The 15,818-nt window shown below is 57.1% G+C and overlaps 2 protein-coding genes across 2 annotated transcripts; one reads left to right on the top strand and one right to left on the bottom strand.

The window, feature by feature from the left end:
• Positions 1–195: 195 nt before the first annotated feature.
• MIEN1 (migration and invasion enhancer 1) lies at positions 196–1,533 on the bottom strand. The gene is made up of 4 exons (XM_004591148.3): positions 1,384–1,533; positions 1,170–1,267; positions 735–811; positions 196–633 (listed from the first exon to the last, which is right to left on the bottom strand). The coding sequence occupies exons 1-4, from the start codon at positions 1,470–1,472 to the stop codon at positions 550–552; spliced, it is 348 nt and encodes a 115-aa protein (XP_004591205.2). The 5' UTR covers positions 1,473–1,533; the 3' UTR covers positions 196–549.
• Positions 1,534–9,483: 7,950 nt separating this feature from the next.
• On the top strand, positions 9,484–15,812 carry GRB7 (growth factor receptor bound protein 7). The gene is made up of 15 exons (XM_004591149.2): positions 9,484–9,809; positions 11,689–11,848; positions 11,943–12,093; positions 12,254–12,410; positions 12,529–12,650; positions 12,735–12,812; positions 13,072–13,209; positions 13,479–13,589; positions 13,795–13,893; positions 14,192–14,272; positions 14,362–14,478; positions 14,625–14,685; positions 14,811–14,898; positions 15,001–15,094; positions 15,324–15,812. Exons 2-15 carry the CDS (start codon positions 11,694–11,696, stop codon positions 15,468–15,470), a joined length of 1,599 nt encoding a protein of 532 aa, XP_004591206.2. The 5' UTR covers positions 9,484–9,809; positions 11,689–11,693; the 3' UTR covers positions 15,471–15,812.
• The last annotated feature ends 6 nt before the right edge of the window (positions 15,813–15,818 follow it).

Raw genomic sequence — 15,818 nt, 5'->3', positions numbered from 1 at the left:
TGATAACCAGATTATTCTTTTGGAACAATCTCATTGCTAAGGCCACCCACCAGCATGGCATCACGTCCTGCTGCTGGGTGTGGAGTGTAGGTGACGGGTGGCAGAGAGAAAGGTCTTGGCCATGAGAAGCCCACCCGCCAGGGGGTGCCAGGGCTGGCTGCCTGCTGGCTCCCGGGAGTGAACATGAATACACTTGCCAGCACAGGGCTTTAGTGCCTCTTTATTGCCAGTAGCTGACGTTTCCTGGGTCTTAGGGCAAATAACTTAGCTCTACTGTGGCATCCAACAGGTACTGCCAGGCTGGGGAGGGGCTGGGCTCTGGGCCTGGGAGGAGGCCATCAGGTGGCTGTGCAGATGGCCCTGCAGGGCGTCCCTTTGTGTTTGATGCCTTGATTCCCTCCTGGTCTCCAAAGGGGCAAAGTGGAAGTCAGCATCACTTAGCTATCTGGAGCAAAGTGAAGGGAAAGAGTGGGGATGCTTCCAGCAGGCCGGAACAGGAGACCCTGGCTGCGACCTCAGAGCGGAGCAGGAGCTCGGAATTGTGTGGGGTCACAGGATGACGCACGGTGGTCGGCTGTTGGTGATCTTTTCGAGAGGTTCTCCGTTACTGGCTCTTCGGATGGCCTCAATGAGCTAGCAGACAGACATGCAAACAGGTGACACATTTGGTGGGGAAAGGTGACCAGGGCATTATCCCTCCCCCCAACACAAACCAGAATCCTACAAATACTCACGTCTTTCTCATAAGGAAAGCCCCCATTCTCTAGCTTGGAGAATACCAGCTGGCCATTGATTTCGATCTCAAAGGCCCCTGGCATGAAATGAATGAACAAACATTGAGGCAGAAGCGGTATGTGTGGGGGGCTTCACACAGGCGTCTTCATGCCCCACCCACACCCTCATCAGCCCCGTCTGAGATTCACCTGTAGCTCCTTAAGCCATTCCCCCATCCTAGTCAACACAAAGAAATGCTTATCGCTCCAAGGAGGGCTCTCCTCCCCTCCAATCCGGCCCTATTTCAAGTCGAACCGGTTTGCCTCAGCAGCCCTTATCTGCGACCCCCCGGGAAGGGGCCTCGTGCTCTGGCCCTCGGACGAGGAGCCAGCCAGACGCGGCAGGGCTGGGGTTCAGGGCCCGGCCTGACTCAGCAGCCCTTCCGCGGGCCTCACCTGTCCCCCCAAGGCGCGACTCGATCTCGATGCCCGGATACTCCTCCTTCACGGCATTGGCCAGCTCCAGGTAGGTCGCCTCGAAGCCGCACGGCTCACTAGGAGACAAGAGACGCGGCGCGGATGGACTGGGCTCCGAGGGAGGAACCTCGCGTGGACCCCACCTTCGCAGCCCCGGGGTGCGCAGGGCATCCTCCAGGCCGGCGCCGCTCACCAGTACTCCACCACGATGCGAACCCCACTGCCCGGTTCCACCTCCCCGGGAGGGGGCGCTGCGGACGTCGGCCCCGGTTCCCCGCTCATCGCCGCCGGCCCCGCTCCGGCCGCCGCTTCCGGGTATGACGCGGCGCTGCGGGCACGTGACGGGGCGTGGCGGGGTCGCGCGTGGCGCCCGGGCTCCCCCTGCAGGTCCCAGGAGGGCTGGGCCCGAGCCGGCTGCGGGAGAGCCGGCGTCCCGGGGCTGAGGGCTGGGCAGGGGATCCGCCGCGGGTTCTGGCTTTCCTTAAGTTGTCAGGTGCTTTGCAGCTTACAGAAGGCAGAGAAGGACCCGGCACGATAGCCCGGTGGGCTCCAGTTCTTGTCCCGGCTGCTATACTTCCCATCCAGCTCCCTGCTTGTGGCCTGGGAAAGGAGTCGAGGACGGCCCAAGGCTTTGGGACCCTGCACCCATGTGGGAGAGCCGGAAGGAGCGCCTGGTGTCAGATTGGCTCAGTTCTGGTCTTTGGGACTACTTGGGAATTAAACCAGCAGATGCAAGAGCCTTCTCACTTTCTCTCCTTCTCTCTGTAAATCTCCCTTAAAAAAAAAAAATAAAAGGAGGGGATGGTGCAGAGAAAGTGGTGGGTCAAGCTGCCTTGGGATGGGGTGGATGGTGCTGTGATGGTTGCCAGTTGTAGCTACACAGTGATGCTGCTTTCCAGTTTTGGGATGGCTGTTCCCTGCCCTGGAGGGTCTTAGGCTGGTGAGGGCTGACCTCTCCAAGTCTGCACCATTCCCAGGGCTGGCCAGTATTCTCATTTTGGCAACAGTGGAAATGAAGGCTGCCTTGTCCTTCCGGTTTCCTAGCTTCCTGGATTCCATGGTAGTATTCTGCCAGGTCACCAACTTGTAGTGTCCTGTTACCCTTTGCCTTTTTTTTAGGTTTATTTTATTTTTATTATTGGAAAGGCAGATATACAGAAAGAAGGAGGTAGAAAAAGATAGATCTTCTGTCTGCTGGTTTACTTCCCAAGTGGCTGCAATGGCCAAAGTTGAGCCAATCTGAAGCCAGGAGCCTCTTCTGGGTCTCCCAAACATGTGCAGGGTCCCAAAGCTTTGGGCCATCCTCGGCTGCTTTCCCAGGCCACGAGTAGGGAGCTGGATGGGAAGTGGAGCAACTGGGACGTGAACTGGCGCCCAAATGGGACCTTGGCAGATGCAAGGTGAGGATTTAGGCTAAATCCTCCACTTCTAATCCAGCTCCCTGCTAAAAGCCTGGGAAAGCAGTAGGGGATGGCTTAGGTTCCCAGGCGGCTCCCACCCATGTGGACACCCAGAGGGAGCCCCTGGCTCCTGGTTTTCATCTGGGCTAGTTCCAGATGATGCGGCCATCTTGGGAGTGAACCCAGTAGATGGTGGATCTCTCTGTATGTCTGATTTTCAAAAAAATAAATACATTTCAAACAAACAAAAAAGACTTCTTTATTTGAAAGGTAGAGTGTTGGGTGTATGTAAAAAGGAGAGATACTGATTTTCCAATCTGCTGGTTTACTTCTTTCCAAATGTCTGCAATAGTCAGGGCTGGGCCAAGTGGAAGCCAGGAGCCACTTGCATCTCCATGTAGATGATGGGAACCCAAGCACTTGGGCATTTGTCTGTTACTTCCCAGGAACATTAGTAGGAATCTGGATTGAAAGCATGGGTGGGATTCGATCCCAGGAACTATGCCATGGAAGGTGGATATCTCAAGTAGTGGCTTAACCCACAGTGCCACAACCCCTGAACCAGCCTTACCACATTTTACTTAGTCATCAACTGCTGTAAAGAGTCATGCAGCTATCTTTGCTGGGATGTGCATTTTCCTTTCTCCTGCGTGGATCCCTCTAGGCTGTACAGCAAGTTTGCATTTCACTTTTGAAGAAATTGCTGAGGCCTGCGTTGTGGCACAGCACGATAAGCTGCCACCTGAAGTGCTGCTGCAAGTCCTGGCTGCTTCATTTGCAGTCCAGCTCCCTGCTAATGCACTCAGGAAGGCACCAGGAAATGGCCCGAGTCCTTGGGCTTCCGCCATCTGAAAGGAAGACTTTAATGGAGTTCCTGGCTCCTGGCTTTGGCTAGACTCAGTGCCAACTGCTATAACCACTGGGGAGTGACCCTGTGGATGGCGGGTCTTTGTCTCCTCCTGTGGTCTCCTTCTTTAAACAACTTTTTTTAAAGATTTATTTATTTTATTACAGTCAGATATACAGAGAGGAGGAGAGACAGAGAGGAAGATCTTCTGTCCGTTGATTCACTCCCTAAGTGGCCGCAACAGCCGGTGCTGCGCCAATCCGAATGTAGGAGCCAGGAACTTCTTTCTGGGTCTCCCACTCAGGTACAGGGTCCCAAGGCTTTGGGCTGTTCTCAACTGTTCTCAACGTGCCAGGATCCTATATGGGCTCCGGTTTAATCCCAGCAGCTCTACCTCCCATCCAGCTCCTTGCTTGTGACCTGGGAAAGCAGTCGAGGACAGCCCAAAGCTTTGGGATCCTGCACCCGTGTGGGAGACCCGGAAGGAGGTTCCTGGCTTCTGGGTTTGGATCAGCGCAGCACCAGCTGTTGCAGTCACTTGAGGAGTGAATCATTGGATGGAGGATCTTCCTCTCTGTCTCTCCTCCTCTCTGTATATCTGACTTTGTAATTAAAAATAAATAAATCTTAAAAAAATAATTTGAAATGTAGAGTTACAGAGATAGAAGGAGAGAAAAAGAGAGATCTTTCATCCATTTGTTCACTCCTCAAATAGCCACAACAGCTGAAATTGAGCTAATCTGAAGCCAGCAGCTGGGAGCTGCTTCAGGCTCTCCTATGTGTGCAGGAGCCCAGGCATGTGGGCCATCCTCCACTACTTTCCCAGGTCATAAGGTAGATGTGCACAGTGATGGAGCAGGGTGGTCCTCCACCTGTGTGTTTGTCAAGTCCTGATTATTCCATTCCTGATCCAGCTCCCTGCTAATAATAGCCTTGAGGTAGGGCAGGGACAGCAGAGTATGGCCCAGGGCTTTGGATCCTTGCTCCCACATGAAAGAAATGTCTGGCTCCAAGCTTCTTACTGACCCAGCTCCAACTGTTGCAGCCATTTGCATATTGATCCAGTGAATAGAAAATGTCTCTTTCATTCTCTGTCTTTCCTTCCATCTCTCTCTTTCTCTCTCTCTGTTTCTCTGTAACGCTGGCTTTCAAATAAAATTTTTTTTTAAAAAGTAAATCTTAATTTTTTTTAAAATTCCAGTTTTGATGAACTAGAATTTTTTTTAAAGATAAAAAATTTATTTTATTACAAAGTCAGATATACAGAGAGGAGGAGAGACAGAGAGGAAGATCCTCCGTCCAATGATTCACTCCCCAAGTGAGCCGCAATGGCCGGTGCTGCGCCAATCCGAAGCCAGGAGCCAGGAACCTCTTCCAGGTCTCCCATGCGGGTGCAGGGTCCCAAGGCTTTGGGCCGTCCTCGACTGCTCCTCCAGGCCACAAGCAGGGAGCTGGATGGGAAGTGGAGCTGCCGGGACCAGAACCGGCGCCCATATGGGATTCCGGGGCGTTCAAGGCGAGGACCTTAGCCGCTAGACCACGCCTACGGGCCCTGAACTAGAATTTTTTTAAACAAAGATTTATTTATTTTTATTGGAAAGGCAGATATCCCTTGCCCAGATCTGGCAGCTATGGTCATCTGGAAGGAATGACTCAGTGGATGGAAGCTCTTCATCTATTTCTCTCTCTTGCTCATTCCACCTTTCTTTGTCACTCTGCCTTTTAAGTAAACAGCTCTTTTAAAGAAAAAATTACTTTGGCCTGACGCAGTAGCCTTGCAGCTAAAGTCCTCACCTTGCACATACCGGGATCCCATATGGGTACCGGTTCTAATCCCAGCAGCCCCACTTCCCATCCAGCTTCCTGCTTTGGCCAGGGAAAGCAGTCGAGGATAGCCCAAAGCCTTGGGACCCTGTACCCGTGTGGGAGACCTGGAAGAGGCTCTGTGTTCCTGGTTTCTGATTGGCTCAGCTCCGGCTGTTGCAGCTGCCTGGGGAGTGAATCAATGGACAGAAGATCTTCCTGTCTCTCCTCCTTTCTGTATATCTGACTTTGCAATAAAAATAAATAAATCTTTTTTAAAAAATTACTTTTACTTGAAAGAATTACACAGAAGGAGAGGAAGAGATGGAGAGATCTTCCATCTGCTGGTTCACTCCACAAATAGATGACATAGCCAAAGCTGGGCCAGACTGAAGCAGGAAGCCAGGAGCTTCTTCTGGGTCTTCCAAGCTGGTGCGAAAGCCCAAGAATTTGTGTCATCCTTGGCTGCTTCCCCAGGCCTTTAGTAGGGAGCTGGATGGGAAGTGGAGAAGCCAGGAAACACACTGGTGCTCCTACACGATGTTGGCACCACAGCACCAGCCTCTAACCAACTCTTAAAAAAAGTTAGGCAGCAATTTATGATGTTGATATCCCATACTGGAGTACCAATTGAGACCCAGCAATCCTGCTTCCAATACAGCTTCCTGGTAAATGTGCCTAGAAGGCAGCAAAAGATGACCCAAGTACATGGGCCCCTGCTTCCCAGGAAGACCAGGGTGGAGTTCCTGGCTCCTGGCTGTGGCCTGACTCAATCCTGGCATCTGAGACCATTTGAGGACTGAACCTGTCTCCCTCTCTCTTTGTTGCTCTGCCTTTCAGATAAACAAACAAACAAACAAACTTCTTTAAAAATATTTATTTATTTATTTATTTTATTTTATTTTATTGGATGGGAAGTGGGACCACTGGGATTAGAACTGGCACCCACATGGGATCTCAGCACATGCAAGGCGAGGACTTTTAAGTGCTACACTATCGTGCCAGGCCCATCAATTTATTTTTTCTTGTCATTATTCCTTTTTTATTTGAAAAGCTCCGATACCACCCCTACACAGGCAAAGCCATGCTCTAGAGTATTCCTTCCCCTGAGTGTTAAACAACACATCCAACACGCAGCCATCGCCATGACAGATGGAGTCCCACAGTGGCTCCAAGGCTTCCCATTGGTCCCTGCGTGCTGTGCTGCCAAGCTCTCTCCTTCTCTGTCCAGAAGGACCCTGACCCCACCAGCCTTGGTGTTGGCCCACTCCTCCTGCCAATCTGGACAAACAGGCTGGTTGGCTTTCCAGTCCGACCAGCTTCATAGCCACCTCAGGGCTCATCAATACCACACATTCCTGGGTCTTGGCTCTGGACTGATTCCATGGCTGGGGCAGGGCCAAGGGCCCCCGGCATCTGTGCTTCCCATAGGGAAGAAATCCACACATCTCTCACAGGCGATGCTTCCTCCACGCCTGCCCGCTTCCCCTGCTTGGTTTTGCCTCCTCCCTTCTCCTGGCCTTCTGCCCCTGTGTGCTGTGTCCCTGCTCAGCAAGGGCTTGGGCACCTGTTCCCTCCAGGTGGAAAGTGTCCCTTACTCCCCCATCCCAGCCCACTTTCCCCTGTGCAAGGGGAAATCCTTGCTGTCCAGAGAATCCATATAGTTGCTACCTGTCATTTCTTTCTAAGATCTATTTAGGTATTTGAAAGGCAGAGTTTTACATATAAAGAGGAGGGACCTTGCATTCATTGTTTCACTGCCCCAATGGCCACAGTGGCTGGGGCCTGGTCTGGCTTGAACCTGCAACTCCAGCTGGATCTCTTGGGGCCCAGGGATTTGGGGGCATCAGCAGCTGCTTTCCCAGGTGTATCTGCAGGGAGCTGGATTGGAAGTGAAGCCCCCAGTGATATGAACCATTCATTGTACATAGGGAATATTGGCTTGCAGGCTTAACTCACTGAACCATTACACTGCTGGCCCCCAGTTGTGGCTCTTTGAACTTGTCTCTCTGACTGGCCTGCTGAGTTCCTATTGCTCCCCACTGCGCCCTCCAACACCAGGCATGGGGCTGACATCTGCTGTTTAGCACACAAGGAAAGGGTCTTCTCTGTCCCCCCCCGGGGGGGCAGGTTCCCCCCCTCGTCCACCTCTTGGCTGGGTCCAGTCCTACTGGTTTTTCAAGGAAAACTCTGTGGAGAAAGTGGAGGCTTGGAGCCACTCCTCTGTGTGCGCCCCCCACCCCCTACCGCAGGGCAGACCTCTTATTACCCTTAGGATTGTTTGTTTTCTCAACTGTCACCCTCATCAAGCTGGGAGGTGGCCGCTGCCTTTGATCTCTCTCTGAGTCCCCTCCTGGTGCCCACAGCTAAGGCAGAGATCATGGCTGGCTGCCCCCACTGTGGCACCCTTCTTGGCCCCTTCCACTCCGAGACCGTGGACTTTGCTCAGAAGGGAGCGCACAGCCTGGGTGGCCAGACTGGTTGGAGGTCAAGGGCCAGGGCATGCTGCTGGATACCCCACTGGCTGGCTCCCTCCTCAGGGTGCCCTTTGCTCCAGGGGCTGGATCCCATGGTGGGGACAAGCCCCCTAGCTTGGCCAATGAACACAGCAGCACTGGGGCAGAGTAGGCCGCAGGTTCACCTTATCTGCCAGCCCCCCAGCCCCTTTCTCCGTCCCTCCCAGGTAGTCACAGCTCAGGACCTCGGCTCTCCGGGATGTTCTGTTCTAGTGCTTTCCCCGCCCCTCCCCAGGCACCTGCCGCTGCGCCAGGAAGGAGGAAAACAATCCCAGGCTGCAGTTGAGTCCGGGAGTCCCCGCCCCTTCTCCTGGCTTCCTATTCCTGGGCACCTCCCCAGGCCCGCCCCCACCTGCCTAAGATAATTTTAGTTTGCTTGGGCCTGGAATCTGGACACACAGGGCTCCTTCCTTCTCGCCCGACTTCTGCGGCCAAAGTCGGGACAGCTTCCTACCAGCCGTGGGGAAGCAGGTGTAGATTTAAAATCGGATCCTGGTAGCCGGGACGGGAGGGGGTGGTGCCGAGGCAGAGCCGGACCTTGGACGCGGCGCCGCGCTACCCTTGCTGGGCTCCTCCAGGTAAGGGGACCCAGATGGGGCTCAGATGATCACCTGCTTCTAATGCCCAGCCCCACCAGGGTCCCAGACTGTGCTGAGCTGGCCCATTGTCCTCCTTCCCTGCTCTGGTGATGTGGGGGTCGGTTAGGGAGGCTGGGGTAGGTGGGGGGCAAGTAGTTAAGTGGTGGGTGTCTCCCTCCGCAAAGTCAGTCTGGTGTATCAGGGTCCAGGTAAGGACCTGAAGTGGGATGCCTGGGCAAGTGTGGGGTAATTCTGGAAGGTTCGGTCCCCTGCTGTGCTGCTCTCGGCTGCCTCACACTTTTCTCTTTTCCTCTGGTTTCCCAACCCTCCCTCCTCCGGTGATTCCTGCTGTCTTTTTCCCCTTCGCTCTCTGCACACCACTTCCCCCCTACACGCACAAACCTGTTCATGGGGATAGGAGTTAAAGTCTAGGGATTTTCTCCTCGGAGGGCACGACTTTCCCGCTGAAACTGGCCCCTCCCCCCACACAGAGAAAGAGCCAGAAGGGGGTCCGGACCCCCAGGGAGCTTCCCTTGCTCAGCCCGATCCAGCCTGGGTTTCCCCCGTCCCCATTTACACAAACGTCCCTGCCAAGGGGCCGGGGGTGCGCGCCCGTGCGGTGTGGGTAGATGGACTCTGTTCGCAGCCGCCCTGGCTCCATATTGTAGTCCCTGCTAGGGACACCGCGCCCTGCCCCCAATATGGGCCGGTGGGGATGGGCTGCCCCTAGGGTGGATGCTGGAGGTCAGCACTGCCTATGCTCGGCTATGGTCTTGCCAACTTGATGAGGCTGGGGAAAAGGACCAGGCTCGGGTGCAGGTCTCCCTTGTCCACTGGGGACCGAGCCTGCACCTGTCGGCTGGGTGCGAGGGCCCCCAGGACCGCCCTCTCTGGTTTGCACCGTCTTGGCTTCTATCCCCCCCCGCCCCCCAGACGTCCTGCTCCACGGGGGAGGGACCTCCTGAGTGCAAAACAATGATTAACTCCACCTGAGGGACTCCAGCATTCTTCACAAATTAAACTTTAAAAGAACGCTGCCCCCCCTCCCGCATTGGATGTTTTTCCCCCGCTGAGCGAGGGAGTGGGAGGAGCTTCTAGGGGCAGGGCCCCTCCTTTAACTGTAGGTCACCTGGGGGTTCCTCATTTGCTTTCCAGGTCCCTCAGCCTAAGAGCTCCCCGAAAGATGAGGCCCACTCCCCGAGCCACAGGCCATCGCAATGGTGGCTGCTGGGGAGTACAGGTTCCCCCCAACACTTCTCCACCTTCCGCTACGCCCAGGCCCCTCCCCCCGCCATGGGAAGCTCTGGATGGTGGCCCTGTTTTTTTTCGGCCTTAAACACCTGGCCCTGCCCCCTGCCCTTGGGGCCAGCCAGGTGGGGCAAGATCAGGAAGTAAACAAGGAGGCCGGGAGGGTGGTGCTGGCTTTCCCGGGGGCGGGAGAGGCCGTTGGGGAAGCCGGGCTGCAGATCCTACAGGTGCTGGGCAGAGGGTGTGTGTGTATGGATGGCGCGGGGGCGGGAGCGGGGGCGGGGGGGGGTGTCTCCAACTTTTGGAAACCTCTGTTTCCAGGGACTTTGGACCCCCTCCCCTCAGTCCTGAAATGGGAGTGCGGCATGGTGTGTTGGTGCTGAGCACTGGTATCTGATGGGGTCAGGTGTGTGTGTGTGTGTGGGGGGGTGGTGTCTGCCCTCCCTCACCGGCTCTGGCATTCTGGCTCCTGTACCCTGTCGGCCCTCGCAGGTGTTTGACCCTTCCACTCCCACTCTTATGCGGCCACTTCAGCGAGGACACCCAGGGAGTGTGTGTTAAAGGGACAAGTCCTTCAGGCCATATGCTTGCTGGGCATTTAGGGACAGTATGGGACCCAGGACAGGGACCTGGGAGCCCAGCTTGGTTGAGGCCTCCCCCAAGAGGTTGGCTTCATTCCTGATAGCCTCAGAATCCTGGCCCTGCATTTCTTCTCTCCTTCCCTGGGCAGAGTGCTGGCTTGGGGCATGGGGTGGGCAGACTGCTGCTCCCACCTGGGCTGGAGGTGGGCCAGGGTAGGGGAGGAGAGGATGATGTCAGAGGCGCCTCCCATCGGCTAGCCAGCATCCTCCTCCTCTTCCATTCTGTCCCCGCCCTCTTCTGGGCAGGGTGGAGGTGCGGAGGGTCAGGGTTGTTTGTGTTTCTGCCCAGCCAGGAAGTGCAGGTGAGTCAAGTTGAATGCAAAGGTCTGGGTAGTGCCATCCTGCCCCGCCCATACTCACCTGTCCCTCCAATTCCTCTCTGCCCTCCCTGAAGGGTCAGGCGCTTGCTACATCGAGAGAGAGAGAGAGAGAGAGAGAGAGAGAGAGAGAGAGAGAGAGTGAGTGTGTGTGTGTGTGTGTGTGTGTGTGTACACATCCGTGTGTGCTGGGAACCAACCCCAGGTGCACCAGGCTGCTTCCTTGTACCCTCTAGGGTTTCCCAGGTATCAGCCTAAGGAGTCTGGTTCTAGCACCTCTGGCCTCTGTGGGCATGCTCACTCTCACCTGTCCTTACTTTCTCACCCTTCCTTCCAGGCAGTACCTGAGGGTGCTAGCCTTGCCTGGAGGTGCCTCGTGCCCTCAGTCCAGTGGGTGGGATAAGACAGGTATAGTGTAGTGGGCATGGGAGGCTCCAGCACAGTGCCAAGAGGGAGCCCATCAGTCTGGATATGGGAACGCCAGGAAGACTGCACAGAGGAGGTGGCTGTGGCATTGGGACTCCAGGAAAGAGCTGGGTGGGAATAGGGGCCTGGAGAAGGCAGCGCTTGGAGAGGTTTGGGGGCTGTTGAGATAAGAATGCCCTGGCTGCTGCCCCCCTGCTTTGCTGAGCCTGTCCTTCCTGCCCTCCCTCACCTGCCCCTCCTCCCCACCCCTCCTGTGCCTCACTCATCACTTGGGCAGGCATTGCCACCACAGCCCTGGCAGCTGGGCCTAGCAACAGAGGGCTGGAAAAACCCGGGTAAGAGCCTGCAGGAGTGAGTGCCCCATGCCTGCAGGCCCTGGCACGGGGCTGAGCTCCAGGCAGTCTGGGGGCTGTAGAGTCTTGCTACTGCCAGGCTTGGGGTGTGTGTGAGGGTGTCCCTCTTTAGCTTGTCCCTGTTGTGACTGGGCCCTGGCCTGGGAGTCTAGGTTCCACTGCCTGCACCTGTTAGGAAGGGAGGGCGTGTGAGAATACTTCCTTCTCAGGGACTTGGTGGCTTCTTTTGTATAGTGGGGTTCACCCTGTCCCTCCCTGAGGGCTTTAAGTGCAAATGGTGTGGTGCTGTGTCACTGCCAGGGGTACCCAGACACGGGGGCAAGACCCTGGCTCTGGGGCTGCCACAGTCAGTCCCCTTTCTTCCCTCAGTTGTCATGGAATTGGATCTTTCTCCACCTCAACTCAGTAGTTCCCTGGAAGAAGACCTGTGCCCAGTGCCAGGCACCCCTCCTGGAACTCCCCCACTGCCTGATGCCCCTCCGCTGGGAGAGGTGAAGAGGTCCCAGCCGCTGCCCATCCCACCCAGCAGGTAAGTGACTTGATAGGGCTGGGGGCTGGCTAGGCCAATGCCAGGAAACACACAGAGAAACAGCCCTACCCTGCCCCCTCTGCCCTTCCCACAGGAGACTTCGAGAGGAGGGACTTCAGGCAACCTCACTGCCCTCCATCCCCAACCCCTTCCCAGAGCTCTGCAGTCCCCCCTCGCAGACCCCCATCCTGGGGGGGTCGGGTGGTGCAAGGGGGCTGCTCCCTCGAGACGCCGGCCGCTGCCATGTGAGTCATCCTGTCATCCTGCAGAGGGGAAGGCAGGGAAACGGGGTGCAGTAGGAAGGGGGGTGCCTCTTGGCCAAGGGTCTTAGAGGGTCCAGGTGAGGTGAAGGGAACCCCCCGTTTGCCCACACCCTTCATGTCATCTGCAATTCCTGGGGCACAGGTAGTGAAGGTGTACAGTGAGGATGGGGCGTGCCGGTCGGTGGAAGTGGCAGCAGGTGCCACTGCCCGCCACGTGTGTGAGATGCTGGTACATCGAGTGCACGCGCTGAACGATGAGAACTGGGGGCTGGTGGAGTGTCACCCCCACCTTGCACTGGGTGAGTTGGGGTGAGAGAGTGGTAGCTCCCGTTACAAAGCACGGGGCATGGGGCACTTCCGCGAGGCCAGATCATTTATTCTCCACGACCCCCACCGCCCCACTCTCTTTGATTCCAGAGCGGGGTTTGGAGGACCACGAGTCTGTGGTGGAGGTGCAGGCCTCGTGGCCTGTGGGTGGAGACAGCCGATTCGTCTTCCGGAAGCACTTTGCCAAGTATGAACTCTTCAAGAGCTCTGCGGTGAGTGTGTGCTGGCAGGCCCAGGGCAACCTGTCCCCCCAGCCACAATCTTTGTCCCTGATTCTGACACCTTTCTGCCCTCAGCACTCGCTGTTCCCGGAAAAAATGGTCTCCAGCTGTCTCGATGCTCACACAGGTCTTTCCCACGAGGACCTCATCCAGGTGGGGGTCTGGCTCCCCAGAGCAGCCCAGTCCATCACTGCCCTTCAGCCTGCGCCCCCCGCCCCCTCCCCTGTGTGCTGTGAAGAGCCCAGCTCCGGCTCTGCGTGGTTGGGGCCAAGTCAGTTTCCCTGCCCGTTGCCTCACGTTGGGGCATCTGACGGTGGTGGCTGTGAAATGCTTGTAAGGTGCACCCTTGGAGGGACCTGGGGCTGGAAAGTCAGACCTCTCACTCATTCCTCCCACTCTTCCCGGGCTGCAGAACTTCCTGAATGCTGGCAGCTTCCCGGAGATCCAGGGCTTCCTACAGTTGCGGGGGTCAGGCCGCAAGCTTTGGAAACGCTTCTTCTGCTTTTTGCGCCGGTCTGGCCTCTACTACTCCACCAAGGGCACCTCCAAGGTGATGTCCACAGCTGCCCTGATCCTTCTTGGAACTCCTGGGTCCCCCAGGCCTTCAGCTGCTCACGTGCCTCCAGCCCCCCAGCTTAACCCCCACCCCAGGAGGCAGGGATTGGAAAGGCAGGTGACCGGAGTTCCAGGCAAGTGCTGTCTGGTCTCGGGCACTTCCCTGCCCCTCTCTGGCCCTGGAATCTCATCAATAGGGCTTAGAGGGCAGTGACAGGGAGATGGGGGTGGCCCATACCAAGTCCTGCCTTCATTGCTGGACAGGATCCCAGGCACTTGCAATATGTGGCCGATGTGAATGAGTCCAACGTGTACGTGGTCACCCAGGGCCGCAAGCTCTACGGGATGCCTACAGACTTCGGATTCTGTGTCAAGGTGAAGGGCATGGCCTTGAGAGAGCAGGAGGTGCTCAGGCACCAGGATCCGTCCTGGGGCTCCCAAGCTCTGTCAAGACCCCACCCCCACCCCTGTCTGTTCACTGGCTGCCTGAGGCTCCTTGGGTCCTGCCCCACTGTGTGGGAAGCAGGGACCCGTGTCTGGTCCTAGAGGCAGTTGCGGGAGCCGTGTCCTCTCCCCACAGCCCAACAAACTTCGCAATGGCCACAAGGGGCTCCGCATCTTCTGCAGTGAGGATGAGCAGAGCCGCACCTGCTGGCTGGCCGCCTTCCGCCTCTTCAAGGTGAGGCTCTTGGGAGCAGGGTATGGCCTCCTGTGCCGGTCTGGTGTGTGTGTTTGGGAGAAGGGATCCTGCCCTTCCCTGCTCAAGGAATCCCCTGCAGGAGGCAGTTCTGGGCCTGCAGGATGAGGAGGGCGGCTTAACCTCGCTGTCTGAGAACCCCTGATGCCAGACTGGGGTTAACTTGTGGCCTCAAACAGCCCCGAACACAGCCCTATCCCTGGGGAATCCTGACCTGCTAGGGGTTGTAGCCCCGCCCTAGGACCCCTGGGCTCAGGCTCTATCTCTCTTCCACCCCCAGTATGGAGTGCAGCTGTACAAGAATTACCAGCAGGCACAGGCTCGCCATCTGCGCCCATCCTATCTGGGTTCCCCACCATTGGTGAGTGTGCATGGGGTAGGGGGGTGGGTTGGCGGGCATACCTGGACATTGTTCTGACTCCTCCCCTTCCTGTCCTGTGCTGTCTCCAGAGGAGTGTCTCCGATAACACCCTGGTGGCCATGGACTTCTCTGGCCATGCTGGACGGGTCATTGAGAACCCACGGGAAGCGCTGAGCGTGGCCCTGGAGGAGGCGCAGGCCTGGCGGGTGAGGGGCCTGCTCCTGTCATGCTGTTCTGTGGGTTTTTGGAGAGGGGGAAGAGGAAGGGAGGGCTGAGGGGATCCTCCCAAGCTGTGAGGTGCGGGGTGGTACCCTCTGCACACTTGACCCCCCATGTCCGCACTGTTCCACAGAAGAAGACCAACCACCGGCTAAGCCTGCCCACCCCATCCTCGGGCACGAGCCTTAGTACAGGTGGGTGATGGTCCAGAGTGCCCCAGGGCTGGAGACTGCTGTGGGCTCTCTGGTGGGGGGTAGGGCTAATTGGGGGATCCCCTCCCCAGAGCAATGACCCCATTGTCCTCCATGCCTACTCCCAGCTATCCACCGCACCCAGTCCTGGTTCCATGGCCGCATTTCCCGTGAGGAGAGCCAGCAGCTCATCAGGCAGCAGGGCTTGGTGGACGGGTGAGTATGGGGCTGGGATTGGGTGGCGCCACAGGTGCACAGGTGAGGGAGAGCCTGGGTTGGGGCTGCTGCAAGGGGTCACCTTGCCATCTTCTCCGGCAGTCTCTTCCTGGTCCGTGAGAGCCAGCGCAACCCCCAGGGCTTTGTTCTCTCCCTGTGCCACCTGCAGAAGGTCAAGCACTACCTCATCCTGCCGGTGAGTGGCCTCATCCTGCATCCCCCTCCCCCCAGATCCCCATAAGGAAGGAAGTCCTCGGTCTCCCTGCACCTGTTGTCCTCCCCTGCCTCCCTCAAGGCCCGCTCCCTCGACCATTGAGCCCCCAGAGCAAATCCCCTTTTATTCTGAACAAAAAGGAGAGGCCTCAGCCTTGGAAGGGTCTCCCACCAGCACGGGGCACTCCCTGAACCTATCCTCCCACCTCCAGAGCGAGGAGCAGGGTCGCCTGTACTTCAGCATGGATGATGGCCACACGCGCTTTACCGACCTGCTGCAGCTTGTGGAGTTCCACCAGCTGAACCGCGGCATCCTGCCATGCCTGCTACGCCACTGCTGCACCCGCGTGGCCCTCTGACCCTCGCCCTGTGGGCTCGGGGACCATGGAAGGCGGCTCTGGGCCATGAATATTGGGAGGGTCCCCCACTCATGCTCTCCTCTGCTCTTATGTGTCCCCAGGAGAGTGCCCTACCCCCACTCACCCACCTGCACCCCAGCCAGGCTGCCCTCCACCCCCTTCTCCAGGGGAGGCCCTTGGTGGTCCTCTCCATCGAGGCCCTGGGGCGCTGCTCCAGGCAGGGCCTCACGGGAGGGACAGGGGCAGCCCAGGCAGTCCTGTGGCCCACATTGTGTATGGACTGAGAGGCCAGTTCATCTGCTCCGTTTTATACTCGTGACAATAAAGAATATTTTTTATACACCTGTG

The sequence above is a fragment of the Ochotona princeps genome, chromosome 17 (genome assembly GCF_030435755.1).
Source record: "Ochotona princeps isolate mOchPri1 chromosome 17, mOchPri1.hap1, whole genome shotgun sequence".
In the NCBI taxonomy this organism is placed as follows: domain Eukaryota; kingdom Metazoa; phylum Chordata; class Mammalia; order Lagomorpha; family Ochotonidae; genus Ochotona; species Ochotona princeps.
This window is presented reverse-complemented; position numbering and strand designations above follow the sequence as displayed.